Here is a 13255-nt window from a genome sequence, read left to right as displayed (position 1 = left end):
CTGGAATTTGCTGTCTCTGAAGTTTGGATGGTTAGCTTCCTTTCCATTGTGTATTGTGTGGATAAAATCCAGTCGTGCATTCTCTTCAGTGAAAAAAGGAAAACAAAATTGTTGAAATGATTAAACCTTCAGACAAGTCATCTGCTGTATTGAGTAACTGAGGGAATGTTGTCTTCTAGTAGTTTTGAAAGAGGAAGAGAAATATGTAGAAAAGAGACAGCGGCTTGCATTTTTGCCATAATGATTAAAAAGATTAGAGCAGCAGTAGGCTCAAAAGAATATGAAGAACACCTTGGGAAGTTAGGGATTTTTTTCCCCCCTGACGATTGTTTAAATGCATTTCTAAAGTCACCTGTAAACTACTCTTAATTATTTTTTTGTATTTTAAAATTTATTTGGATTGTTATTAAAAAATACCAGTGATAAACTGCTGCTAGAATAGAAACACTTACAAGGAGAAAATCCTCTGTCTTCCCCTCCCTCAGCCCTTTGAATTAAGGTCATGATCCTACAAAGCCTTCACAGACTTCATTTTTATTGCAAGTGGTCCTGTTGAGGTCAGTGGACCTAACAAGGAGATTGTAAATCTGAAGGGGCTGTTATAACTCATTATAAACAAATTACTATTCATTGTGTGAGAAGTCAGCACATGTGTAAATCTTTGCAGGATGCACACCTTTGTAGGTAGGAAAGATAAAAAAATGGAAGTGAAATACTGAAATTTGGTGTCCGTTCCTTGAACTGATTCAGCAGTTGCTACTTTCTGAGTTAAGATGTAACCATTTCCTTCCTGTAGAAACTTGACAGCTGGATTTTATTCATTTTCCCTTAATACCCTCTGATTATGATATTGGATCCAGATATTTCAGTTTTACTAGCAAAAACTAAAGATTGCTTCAGATGATGTTTTTATTCTAGTTATAGTTATGCTGGTGAAATAGACGTAGGGCACATTTGTCTGTGTAACTAGATCTTCGTACAGTGCTAGACTGTGCTTATCACTATAACATCTGATTGCCTCTGCAAGGGCATTAGAGAATGGAGTTAAACATACACACGTCATTTTGCTTCTCCCCCTGAGAAGCAGTAGTCTGTGTGGTGGGATATCGCATTTTGGGAAAGGTTTGTTAGGTTTCTGTAAAGTTGGGGAATAAGACTCCTAAACCTATTCCTTGCCCCCCGTCCTACCTCGATAGCCATGTGAGTTGAAGTGTTTAATGCCTGAAAAGGAAAAATGCAGCTGAAATGTAAAATGCAAACATGTTTCTTTGGGTGTGGTTGTATTAGGGTCCCTGAGCAGAGTGAGTTGAAGCATATGTGCAGTGAATTTGAAAGGCCGGATCTGAGAGCGAATATTGGAATAAGAGCCTGGTGTCCTCAGGGTAATGGGGAAAATTGTAAAGCAGACCAAAAAGCTGGGAGCTTGTCTATACAGGGAGAAACAGGTACGCAATCTTAATTGTCTTAAATGGGGGAAGAAATGCAATGTGGTTTTTGTGGCAGTAGAGCTGTATTCCTTCCTTGAGAGGCTTGTGCTTCTTCCCCTTTTGAACCCTGACGCGAAGATGGCAGGACTGGCACGATGCAGTGCCTGAAGTAATACCTGCTCGCTTCTGAAGGGCTCTGCATGCTTTCTCCGCAGGGTTGGTTGGTGGTGCAAATCAGCAGATGAATCAGTCTGAAGCCATAATCCATCAGTCCCGGGTAAAGGACTGACAGTCTGCTTGTGCGTTCAAATTAAAGCCCGTGTTAACTGAAGCGGCTGTATTTTGAAGGCCACCTTTAGAATGGGCAGGTCGTTTTTAAAAGGCACCACTAGCTTGGATACCTGCTTCCTGCCTTTCCATCAGGATTTTAATCAGCTGTTTTCCCTGGCTTTTAGGAAGAGGAGGGTTGAGGAAGGTATCAATGTTTATAGGATTGTCTTTTGCCTCCCTGATGAGATAATAAGAAAGGAGAATCTATCACTTATGAATTCATTACTTGCAACGTTTGTCATTGCTTTCAGTATGCATGTCCCTATAGCCAGGATATGTTTCATGTTTAAAATATTAACTATGTATTTCAAAGAACAGTATGGGCTTCCTGTTTCAAACTACTGCCTCTTAACTGCACTGTACCCTGACTTGCATTCATTGCACTGGAGATGTCATGTAGGTCATAAGCTCCTCGTGGTAGGGGCTGACACATTTATCTTGAGGCTATCAGTAAATATTATTTTCCGTTCTTTTGTCAAGAAATTCAGAGAATCCGTATAAATTCATGTTTCAGATGACTTTTCACTGAATCTTCAGCTGAAAGACTTTCTTAAATGTTTTGTGTTGCTTTGTTTTTGCAACTTCTTTAGAAAGCTTTTATCAACGGTCCAAAAAGAAGTGTTTGGAGAAGTTTTGTTCTGATTCAAGCTCAGATTGTGGAAGTTCATCGGGAAGCGTTCGTGCCAGTCGTGGGAGCTGGGGTAGCTGGAGCAGTACCAGCAGTTCGGATGGAGATAAAAAGCCCATGATTACTGCCAGGCATTTTCTTCCATCCAGTAAGTTCTGCAAATATCACCTCTGCACCATAGTGGCCAGAGTTTCAGCCTTCCTTCTGAATGGAAAGGGGTACCATGGCATGAGGCAGGTAACTTGCCTTTTATAGGTGAGAGCACCTCTCAGAAACACCAGGAGAGATTTAAAGAACTTGGTATTTCAAAAAAAGTACCAGAAGTTTTGGAGAGACAAAGATGAGCTGTCAGGCTACAGAGAAAGTGTCAGACTACGCTGAGGAGGCTGCACAATTAGTTTTCATGGAAAGATGGAAGAACTGAGAGTCACTAGTCAAAGCAATGTCTTCCTTTGAATTTATGTTACATCATATTATTCTCATAAAAATACAACCTTTTGGTTAGAGTTATTTAAGAAAATGCACAAATAAGGAATGTGTGAAAGCAGTTCAGATCTGAGGATGCTGGGATTGGATGGCGGTATTCGAGGCATAAGTAGCCAGGAGACCTGAGCCACTTGCTTGTATGAGAAATAGGAACTGTGGTTCATTACTGCAGTTTTTTGAATGCCTGAATATAATTAAAATAGTTGAAAGCCTAAACCCTGTCACTGCCATCACTATCCAGGTTGTAGTAGCACTAGAAGTAAATTTTAAAGAAAGTGCTGAAGTGACACAAGTAAAACCAGCTTTGAGTACCTGAAAAAAGCTGTTTAGAATAATTAAAAAATGTGCATGTACTTACATGTGTGTTTGTGGATGTATAAAACTTTACATTACCAAAAGATACAGTATGTGATGTATCTGAACCTGCAATCTAATAGATAATGAATTGTGTGCACATGACTTTTCTGTTTGTTCAAATTGTAATGCCTCTTATAAAAAAAGAAAATAAGTTATGTCAAATTCAAAATTAATTTAGTAGTGACAAGGAACCTCGCCATTAAGAGTGTGGCAACCACTTATAAGTCATAAAATACATTTAAGACCACGTGGAATTAGATAGCATGCTTTGGAATAAATGCAGTTAGTGATACTCCAGTCTGAGAGAAAACTGGGTTAACACTATTGATGAGTCTATTTGTGTGTATGTATATTCTGTGCATACTTCTTTTGTAGGATCTTTGATTTTCACAGTCATTCTTTTCTTTAGGAGAGAATATTTCACAAAATGATTTTCCATCTGAAACTCCTATCACTTTAAATCTGTCTCATAACATCTGCAATACCAGGTAAAAAATTTGAATCTACACCTGTAAGACATTAAAGAAACACCACCAACTTGAAATCTTGTCTCATTTTGATACATTAGACCTACCTGTTGTCTTGTCAGTTTTTGTGATCATCTAACTGTACTTTCCAGTTGGAAGAAGAAGAATCATTTTCAGTAGGTGAAAAGATACATGCAAAATGGATTACGGGGAAATACGATAAATGCTTCCAAATGTAAAATAAAATTGGGGAAAAAAGGAAATTGTTTTTCCCCTCTCATTTCTTCCAGATCTTAGCAACTTACTACATTTCCATTAGCACTTAGTTATATTAAAGTAATAATGGTTTTTAAAAAAAAGGTAGGAGTGAGACTTTCAAGTTGATGTTATTCTTTTAATGGGAATAATGTTCTCCTAGGATACACAGCATGAAAATTGATTCCCCCCCTGCCCCATTCCTTTCTACCTCTTTACTGTAGTAGAGATAGCATCTACAATATTTATTACTACGAGTCCTCATTTCACTTCTCATTCATGACTCTGTTTTCAGTAGCAGAAATAATTTAATCCTTTTCCTCTGGGATTCTGGTGCTTGAAAATGTTCCCTTTCCACTCATATTGACTAGTTTCTTTGATGGGATTTGACAAATATGAAATTGATGTTCAAGTGTGCCTATATGTCTTCATGCACATAAAAGTAAACTTGCCTGAAAGTTGTTGGGAGCGTTGAAACATGATGAGAGATCCTGCTCATCTTCATGGACTATAGCTTGTTTTCCAATTTTAGAGAAGTGCTGTTGAATTAATTTGCAATAGGTTGATACTTGGATAATAAAAGTGGGGGAATTAAGATGTATTAATTTTATTAATTTTGCATGTGTAATAAGTAGCTGGCTTTTAATTGGGAAAAAAAGGTGTTTAAAAAATTGCACAGGGGTAATTCAAAATAAGAAAAATCAGGAAAGAAAGTGGGAAAGCAATAACAACCATGATGTTGATTAGAATATTTTTTACATCTCTCTATATTTCCTTTGAAGTACTTTGGATTATGAAACATAACAGTGCCTAGACTTAAGAAATTAAATTTTCTTTTCATTCAGCAGAGACATGAACAGCATCCCCCAATATCCTGAAACCTTATGTCCCAATTTCACTGACATAGCTGCAGATCCTGACAAAAACAAAGGTCAGTTACTTTGTTAACAACTGAAGGTGGTTTTTGCACACTTTGTCAAGCAGTTTCAGTGATGTTGGTGATAACACTTGTATACATCGGCTTGATAGACATGTTGTTGTTAGAACTTGACTTATGTCTAAACAAGTTAAGAGCAAAGTTAGCAAACAAAAGCTTATAACCTTGACAATTTTTGCTGCATCTTCCCTGTGTGAAGACAACGTTTAGCTTTCAACTCAACTTCAGGTATTTTGTCTTTTTTCATCCTCTTGCTTTACACAGATTTATGTCCAAAAGTAATGCGGTTGGGAGATCAAGAGCACTGGTTGCTGTGTTAAAATGAAGCTCAGCATCAAATCAAATGTGACCATTTTTCTCTCTAAATTTCCACAGTCAGGACTTGCTCTCTTCGAAAGCAATCATGAGTGAGGTTGGGTTGGGCTGTTGAAACTCTTGAGTTTTCATTGTTTGTATCTCAAAAGGAAGTAATATTAACTTGTTGAGTGGGATTCATAAACGCAACAGGCTACATGGTGAGGTGGAGTTTGAAAGCTGGTTAGGACACATGGTTCTTTGGGCAGCAGGACTGCCTGCTTGTGACTGTCCCTTCTGCTGTAGGTTTAACCTGTGTCTGGTAGGATACAAATGCTGATTAAACTTTTTCCATGGTAGCAATATTCATAATATCTATGGTGTGAAATGATGAAATAGAGCCAACTTTGCAATCGTTGCCTTACAGAGACTGCTAATTTCGATTTTTTCCTTTCTCCATCTCTCACAGAGTTGATAGGAACCAAGTATCTGTGGGCAGTCAAGGCACTCAGTCCGTAGAGAGCAGCACAATGAGTATCTGCCCTAGGGGCTAAATACAGCTGTAACGAGTTCACCTATTGTTTGGTCATGGATGGCTCTAGTCTATTAAAAACCCAACCCTGTTCCCACTGCATTCGTGTGGTTGGACTTCAGAGATGATTACTGACTGATGGGTGGGGGCGAGGGAAGGGCTGGTGGGGATCGCATCCCTGCTGTCCGTCCTGCTGTGAGGAAGGGTACCGCCTTGGTGCTGGCAGCTGATGTCTTAAGGACTCTCTGTAGGAATTTCTTGCCCTGTTTTGCTGAATTTCAGCTTCTTGGCTCAAGTCTTTTTATATATATTTTTTAACAAATAGAAATCTTGAGATTTGTTTAAAGATGGATATTAATCACAAAAAAAAAAGATTGGTTAGTAACTCTGGACTTTTTATCTAGCACACAGTCCTTATTGTGGATCTGAGAATAAAGTGTCATTGTGATATTCAGAGTTTGTGGAGCCTCCTTCCTGTTGTTCTGCATTTCATTCCCTTTTCCCTTTTTAGGTCTTTACCCAACAGGAGACTTGTGGCCTGCCCAGCCAGTCTGCCTGACAAACAGTTTAAACTACAACCTTGAGAATAATATACCGTGCATGATCCAAGAAACCCCCTCTGTCCACAACAGGTAAGTTATGTTTTATGTAAACAGTATGGATAACACTTTGTTCCAGTTTCTGTGATGCAGAGGACTGCACTTGAGCTTATCTTACAATATTTGTAAGGCAGGTGATAGTTAAAGTGCAATTTTTGCTGTCACTTCAATCTTAGTTCTAGCTGTATATGCTCTTCCATTAGTACATCATGATTAATTTTGCTAAGACAAATTCACTGGTGTTCCTGCTCATATGTAGATATTCCAGAACTTCTTTCAAATTTAATTAAAAACTTTTTGGAAGGCTTTTAATTTCTTCCACTTCTTTTGCATGGCCAGGCAGAGGCCTGGCTTTTAGGTTTGTTTTCTTCTTGCTAAATACATAGCTTCTGTATATCATGTGTTATGCAGTGTGTACTCATGTTAAATGGCATGACAGACATTGTTAAATAAAGGCAATAGTCCAGTTTGAAGGTGGTGTAAGGATAAAAGTTGGTCTGTTTGAGGCTCTGTGTAGATTTGGGTTGATCTTCCTGTAGTAATGAACTTGACTAATTCTGGTACTTCAGACTCTCCACACTGCAAATTTTACTGATGCACCACAAACTAGTGAGAAGAAATACTCTGCCACTGCATAGCAGTGAAATACGGCCAGTTCTTCAGGTCATAGCCTGTCATCCAAAATGACAGAGTGATAACGCAGAAATCCCCAAGTGATGGTCTTGTGATCCCAGGCAGCCTGCTAACCTCAGTTCTAACTCATGTCAACAAACTGCAGCCCTGATGATTGGGAGCAATGGCTAGCGGTCTGTCCAACTCAAGTCAGATGAAATATACGGTGATTTGTGGCAGATTCTGTATTATGCTACTTTGCTTTCATATGCCCATCTCAATTTGGACTTTATATGCAAAAATCCATGTAATTATTTATTCATATGTAGTAATAACTTATGATAACTTCTTGCCTGAATAGTAAAACTGAATTAGCACCACTTGACATGAAATCCTTTTATATGCCTACCTTGTCCAGACTTGGACTTCTTCAAGCTCTCTGCATAGCAGGGCTTGTTTCACTTCTGACATATCTTTAAGAATGACTTCTGAAAAGTCGGCTTGAAATTCTGAAATTATTTTAATTAAAACAAGTCTAATCCCTACAAATTAATGTGTAGTTTAGAAAACATATTGTTTAACAGGACTTTAACACATATGGTAGGGAAAGTAGAAATCTCCATTTTAATTGCTATTCTCAAGCATTCAAATGCTTGAGAATGCATTACATTTTCTTCTATTTCAAATCACATTATTTCACTTTATATCTACCATTTCCATGGTTGTGGGAAAGAAGTACAATTATTTTCTTTTTACAGAGGAAGAAGTTGAACCCAGTTAGGTGTTGCAGGACTCTGGTAGCTGTCATTACAAGTTGTTCATCCTCCCAGAGGAAAAATTGCTCAGTGAGAGAATCACTGCAATTATGTAGTGGCACAGAGTAGATAATGGCAGAATTTGCAAGCGGAATGTGAAAAGCCTCATCATCAGTTATAGGCATTTTGCATCCAACAGCTTTACATTAAATCAGTATTTCTAAATAATTTCCAGAAGTTCTGCGAATTGTTTCTGACAGCAAATTTTTTTTTTCTTGGGACAGCTTCATTGACTGGAATGCAGCTTGTGACAGCCAGTTTTCCAACATGTATTGTCCACTAGAGATGAACGAATATGGTGCTTTCCCAGAAGGTAAGATGAAATAAAGCTTACAAATTATCACTGAGCATGTTTTTTTCTCTCACCTTTTGTAGAACAAAAGGCTGAGCTTGTCTATAAACATCTGGGCGTTCATTGCTTAAGCGGACTTTACTGTTTCCAGCTGACTGGATGCTCTGTAGAAATAAACAATGTCTGCATGTGGCGGATGAGAAGACCAGTCTTCGTATGGAGTTATTAAGCCTGAAAAGCCAGTATACAGGACTCTGTCTGAGAGGGCAGAGAGAGAAATGCTTGTGACCACAGTATTACACAAATCTTTTTGCACAATTTTCTTTGTTTCCCCTCTGGCAGGCTTCTGTCTTCCCGTGTGTGAAACACAAGGCCTCTTGTGACCAATTACCTTTCCAGGCTAGAGTTTCTTGGCTTGGGAAGCACACTGGCAGCAACCTAGAATTCTTTAGCATTACCTAAGCAATAATTAAAGATCAGGCTACAGTATCACAGGCAGCACGGTGATCCCTCGGGTGCTTAGAGCTGAGGCATGTTGGCAGTGAAGCCTGGGTAGGCTCTGCCATGCACGTTCTGTGGCTAATAAAGAGTCTGTTCTCCAGTAGAGAGATTGCCAACTCTTTATCCCGTCCTCCTGATAGCAGTTTGTTAGGGAGTCCCTAGTACAGAATGGTAGTCTTGTTAACAGAAATTGTTACGCTTCGCTGCTGTGCTGCCCTGAAGGTGCCTGAAGTCACTGAAGGCTTAGGTCGGTTCCAGTCTGGCTCACGCCGAGAAGATTCAGTGTTCCTCCACAGAAATGTTAGTAGTGTTTATATTGCAAAAGCCTTGTTTTGTCTTCCCGCTTTTTTTTTCTTTAACTGCAGAAAACATGAACTACCCCAGTGGCTTCCCGGGTACTGCAGCGGTGCAGAATACAGCCTTCATTGACCAGAACTGTCCCTCCACCTGGAATGCACCTCCCAACATGCCACCTACCTGGGAGCCTGCCAGTTACGTCAACTCCACAGTGAGTGTTGTCACTGCGAGGCGCTGCCTTCGTGTGCCTCTCCAAAGCCTTCCCAGTGCATTCCTGTCTTTCCCCTACCTGTTGCTTGCATGTTCTTCGTGAATCCTTTAAGTAGCCTAATGTATGGGTTTGATGCTGGCATTGGTAGCATGGCTTTTTCCCAGTTGTTGGTCAAGGTTGTTACTGGACCTTGTCTGTGAAATCTTAAGACAGATCCTTTTGCCTGAAAATTGACTAAAGTCACCTTACATATGGAAAAACATTTTGGACTTACGTAGTCTACTGAGACTTTTTCCTATCAAAATCAACCTTTCCAGATGAGAGTAAAACACAAAAAGTGCTGACAGCAAAACCCAAAGAGATTTGGAAATTGTAGAGCTGAATGGACAGCTGCTCTCAGTGACTTTGACAGGGTTTTTTGCTAGGAAATCCAAGTGATTTAAGCTGGATTTGTGCAGATTTCTGAATGCTGACTTTGACCTGTTACGCTCTAGACTAGCCATGTTTATGTCATCCCATACTGCAATGTAGTGACTTCAGTTCAAGGTGGTCTTTAATTGTAACCACCTTCTCTTCTGCTCATATTTCAAAATCTTCTGTTTTAGAATTTTATTTTTTTTATTTACAGTAGGTTTATTTTAAATAAAACTAACCAAATAAAGCAAGAAATATTTCCAACTGCAAAAGTGAAAATTCTGCTGTGTTAAAAAGTGGCAAAACTGGTAGAAGCCTGTTTCCTAAAATAAATGTGGCTTTATTTCATATTTTATTCAGGAATGCCAGGAAACACAGAAGGTAGAGATTGGAAAATACATTGGATAATTCAGTTCATTTCCCTGGCGAGCTTTTCCCCACAATACATTTCAGTGTTTCATTCAGTTTTAAAAGTCCCAAGACTTCCATGACCTTCTCCGAGAGACTTCCTCGCAGACTAACACATCTTGCCCTCCAGGAGGTTCTTTATAAGCTTTCGAAATTTTCTAACTAAATTCCCTAGCTCCCAATTATAGTCTCTTTTCCATACTGAATATCCCTCTCTGCTCCCGGTGTACATAGTCTTTCAGTATTGACACATACTTCAACCTTTTTCTTGTCATTTCTTAGGCATCCTTCTCTTTTAACTCTCAAAACATGCATGGTGCTCTTCACGTGTCTTCCATTTCTCCCTTATTTTCCTTAACAGCCTGACCAGAACTGAATATTGAGTTCCTGTTAACAGTAGTATCGGTGCCATGCAGGGAGGAGCTCATATGGCTTCATTTAGCGAAGTGCCTTTGCACACACACACTAATGCTGCTGTACTATTTTCAGCAGCCATATTGCTTTGTATGCAATTGTGTGCAATTTTCTACTTGTGTGTTTCCTAAGTTCTCTGCCTAAATGCTGCTTCCTCCCATTTAGTACTACATTTCCACATTTTCTTTGGCAAATGGTCCATTTTGCAGTTTCCCATGATAATTTTATCTTGCCCTACAGCCCTACCTCTCAAGCACCCGAAGCTTGTCTCCAATGTCTGGACTTTTTGGTTCCATCTGGGCACCTCAGAGTGATGTTTATGAAAGCTGCTGCCCCGTCAGTGCCACAACCCAACACTCGACCCACGTGGAGAACCAGGCAGTTATGTGTAAGCAGGAATACTACCCGAGGTTTAACCCCTTCCGTGCCTACATGAACTTGGACATATGGACTACAGCAGCCAATCGAAATGCAAATTTCCCACTTTCGAGGGACTCGGGTTACTGTGGAAACGTGTGAAAGGAATTTGATTTAAAAATGTGAATAAAGATGCTTGCAATTTTGATTACTAGAGTAAGCTGGTTGTTGACTAGATTACAATGTTGGTGGATATTTTGGCACTTTTATATTGAAAATAAATTTTTTTTACTGAAGTCTGAGCATTCAGTGCATTTTAAAAAGCAAAGCATATTCAGGATGCTGTTATTGTCAGGTGAAGGCTATAAATTTAAAACTCCAATTTTTCCAAGAATAAGGACAGTATTAGGTTCTTAAAAGCATCCATGAGCCTGTACTGCACATGTTTCTTCTGAAGTTTACATTCTGTGGTATAAACTAGGAGTGGTTTAGCATTTGTAGGTACAAACTTACACCCATAAGTAATCACATCTGTACCAAACAGTAACAGTGGGGACCTGCCTGTTGATGCAGATCAGAGATTTTCCAAGTGGTGCCACTTCTACTGCTGACACAGTTATTTGTGGGTGTAAACTTCTGGCAATAGAAAAAAGGCTGAATTGTGGCTTGTTTATCTGGCTTCAGAATGCAAGCTGTCACTTGGACGATGTTATGCTTGTGCAGTGTGGGTCAGTGGGCATTTCTTTCAGGAGCTTTTCTTGCAAGTAACTCCTGACATTTTGTGTTTGTATTTTTAGCCTTCATATTGCAATAGCATTTTCAGTGCATTTAATTGCCCTTGTTTAAAATGCCAAAGCTTGAACTGGAACAAATATTTCTTTGAGAGCGGAGTTCACACCACTCTCCAAAACAGAACAGCATTGTGTTAGCTTGAGTTATGAGACTGAATCTTTGTAGTGGGAAAGGCAACCAGGGAAGTGCTGCCACCCAGTTTGGGACTGAATCTTTCCTTCGTGCAAGCTGTCTCTGCTGGCCGTTCCCGTAGAGCCCTTTGTTCTGGCATGGCAGAGCGTGTCTGGGCATCTTCAGTCTTAGGTGGCAGAAAAAGGGGAAGGCATCCCTTAGATTCAGAGATGTCCTCAACAAGGGGACTTGTTAAGCCTGGAGAAAGAGAGTGTAAAGGGGGATCCAGTAGCAGCCTTGTACAGCTGCTTGAAGGAGAGCCATAACCATGGCAGAACCAAAGCCCGTGTGGTGGCTGCAGGTGTTACGGCAGATGGCAGCCGACACAGGTTGCCACATGGGAGGTTCAGGTTGAACATGAGTGACTTCCCTCGGAGGGTGGTGCTGCAGGAGAACGGGTTGCCCTGAGGGGTGGACAGATCTCCGTGCTTGGAGGTGTTCATGAGGCGGCTGAACGAAGCCGCACGTGACCTGCTCTGGTGGTAGTGGCAGTCCTGCTCCTTGTGGGAGGTCGGACTAGAGACCACCAGGGTCCAGTCACCATTTTGAGGATTCTGTGAACTTGAGCACGTTCCTTACTTTTTGCTGCTTTAAATGATTTCCTCTTGCCCTTTGAATTCAGGCTGACTGGAAGACAAGAACTCTGTTTGACAACGAAATGTTGAGACTTTCACATTTGTTTTTATTCGAAGGCAGAGCAGAAGAGGCACTACAAAATAGCTGACAGCCTGCGTGCAAGGCTACTCGGCAGTCTGAGCTCCCAGACCTAAATTCTTGCCCTGCCAGTCTCAGCATGTTGCTGAGCTATCAAACCAGCTCTTCTGACTTGCTGGTTTCAGCCAGAAATGCCATCCCAGGTCTTGAAATGTTTCACCAGAAACCACGCGTTTCCGCAAAAAGTTTATTTCAGTGAATCAGCAGTTCCTGCAAAGAAAGTTTTGTTGAAAGATACCCTGCCAGCTACGCTTTCCCTTACGTTTGAGTTAGCTCAGAAAGAGGTAGCGACTGGGTGGGATAGTCAAAAGCTGCTACGTTTACCTGCTTTAACCGCTCACGCAGAAGGTGCTCCTAAGCCTTCCTTTGGTTTCGATGCCAGAAAAATGGGATCATCACTGAACGCTTTTCAAAACCAAGGTGTTTTAATGGCTTGATCAGGAACTAGCGCCCGGAGTCTTTGGCTGCTTTCCGTGATGCGTCGTGCTGGGCGGGAATCTGTTTGACTCTGGAGTTTAATGATAATTGCTTGTGGTTCTGCAGGAAAGTTCACATGTTCATATGAACTTTGATGCTCCTGAAATCAGTACTAAGCCATGAGAAGTAGTCATAACCACTGACATGATTTCTGTGCACCTCTTGCCTATGGCAGGAGACTTCAGGAGGAATAGAGTGGGAGTGCAAACAATAAATATGGAGAAAAAAAAACAAGTGATCATTTGGTTTGAAATGCAATGAAGTTCTTTATTCCCTGGATAATGTTGCTTGTTGTGTAGCATGTTCATTGAATTTTGGACGTGCAAAGGCACAGGAGAGAAGAGACGACGTGCGAAGCTGCGCTCAGTTGGCTTACCCAGCTCCTTCCATTAACTCTGTTAATTGTTTTAAGGAGATGTGTATTTTCCGTGCACTGAAGCTTTTCCTCACGTACCGCTGTAAGGAGAT

General features: G+C 40.4%; 1 protein-coding gene across 6 annotated transcripts in view; it reads left to right on the top strand.

The window, feature by feature from the left end:
* TMEM131L (transmembrane 131 like) overlaps positions 1-10929 on the top strand; it is an 83598-nt gene extending 72669 nt beyond the window's left edge. For 3 of the 6 annotated variants that reach the window (XM_075500429.1, XM_075500428.1, XM_075500431.1), the window contains 8 exons: positions 1288-1445; positions 2348-2533; positions 3638-3716; positions 4796-4881; positions 6225-6345; positions 7964-8052; positions 8898-9040; positions 10517-10929. In XM_075500429.1, the coding sequence (XP_075356544.1) occupies positions 1288-1445; positions 2348-2533; positions 3638-3716; positions 4796-4881; positions 6225-6345; positions 7964-8052; positions 8898-9040; positions 10517-10795 (1141 nt within the window). In that variant the 3' untranslated portion in view covers positions 10796-10929. The remainder of the gene's footprint in view (positions 1-1287; positions 1446-2347; positions 2534-3637; positions 3717-4795; positions 4882-6224; positions 6346-7963; positions 8053-8897; positions 9041-10516) is intronic. The other 3 variants (XM_075500433.1, XM_075500430.1, XM_075500432.1) reach the window with 1 other exon arrangement.
* Positions 10930-13255: the final 2326 nt, after the last annotated feature.

This window comes from Mycteria americana, chromosome 4 (genome assembly GCF_035582795.1).
Source record: "Mycteria americana isolate JAX WOST 10 ecotype Jacksonville Zoo and Gardens chromosome 4, USCA_MyAme_1.0, whole genome shotgun sequence".
Taxonomy (NCBI): domain Eukaryota; kingdom Metazoa; phylum Chordata; class Aves; order Ciconiiformes; family Ciconiidae; genus Mycteria; species Mycteria americana.
This window is presented reverse-complemented; position numbering and strand designations above follow the sequence as displayed.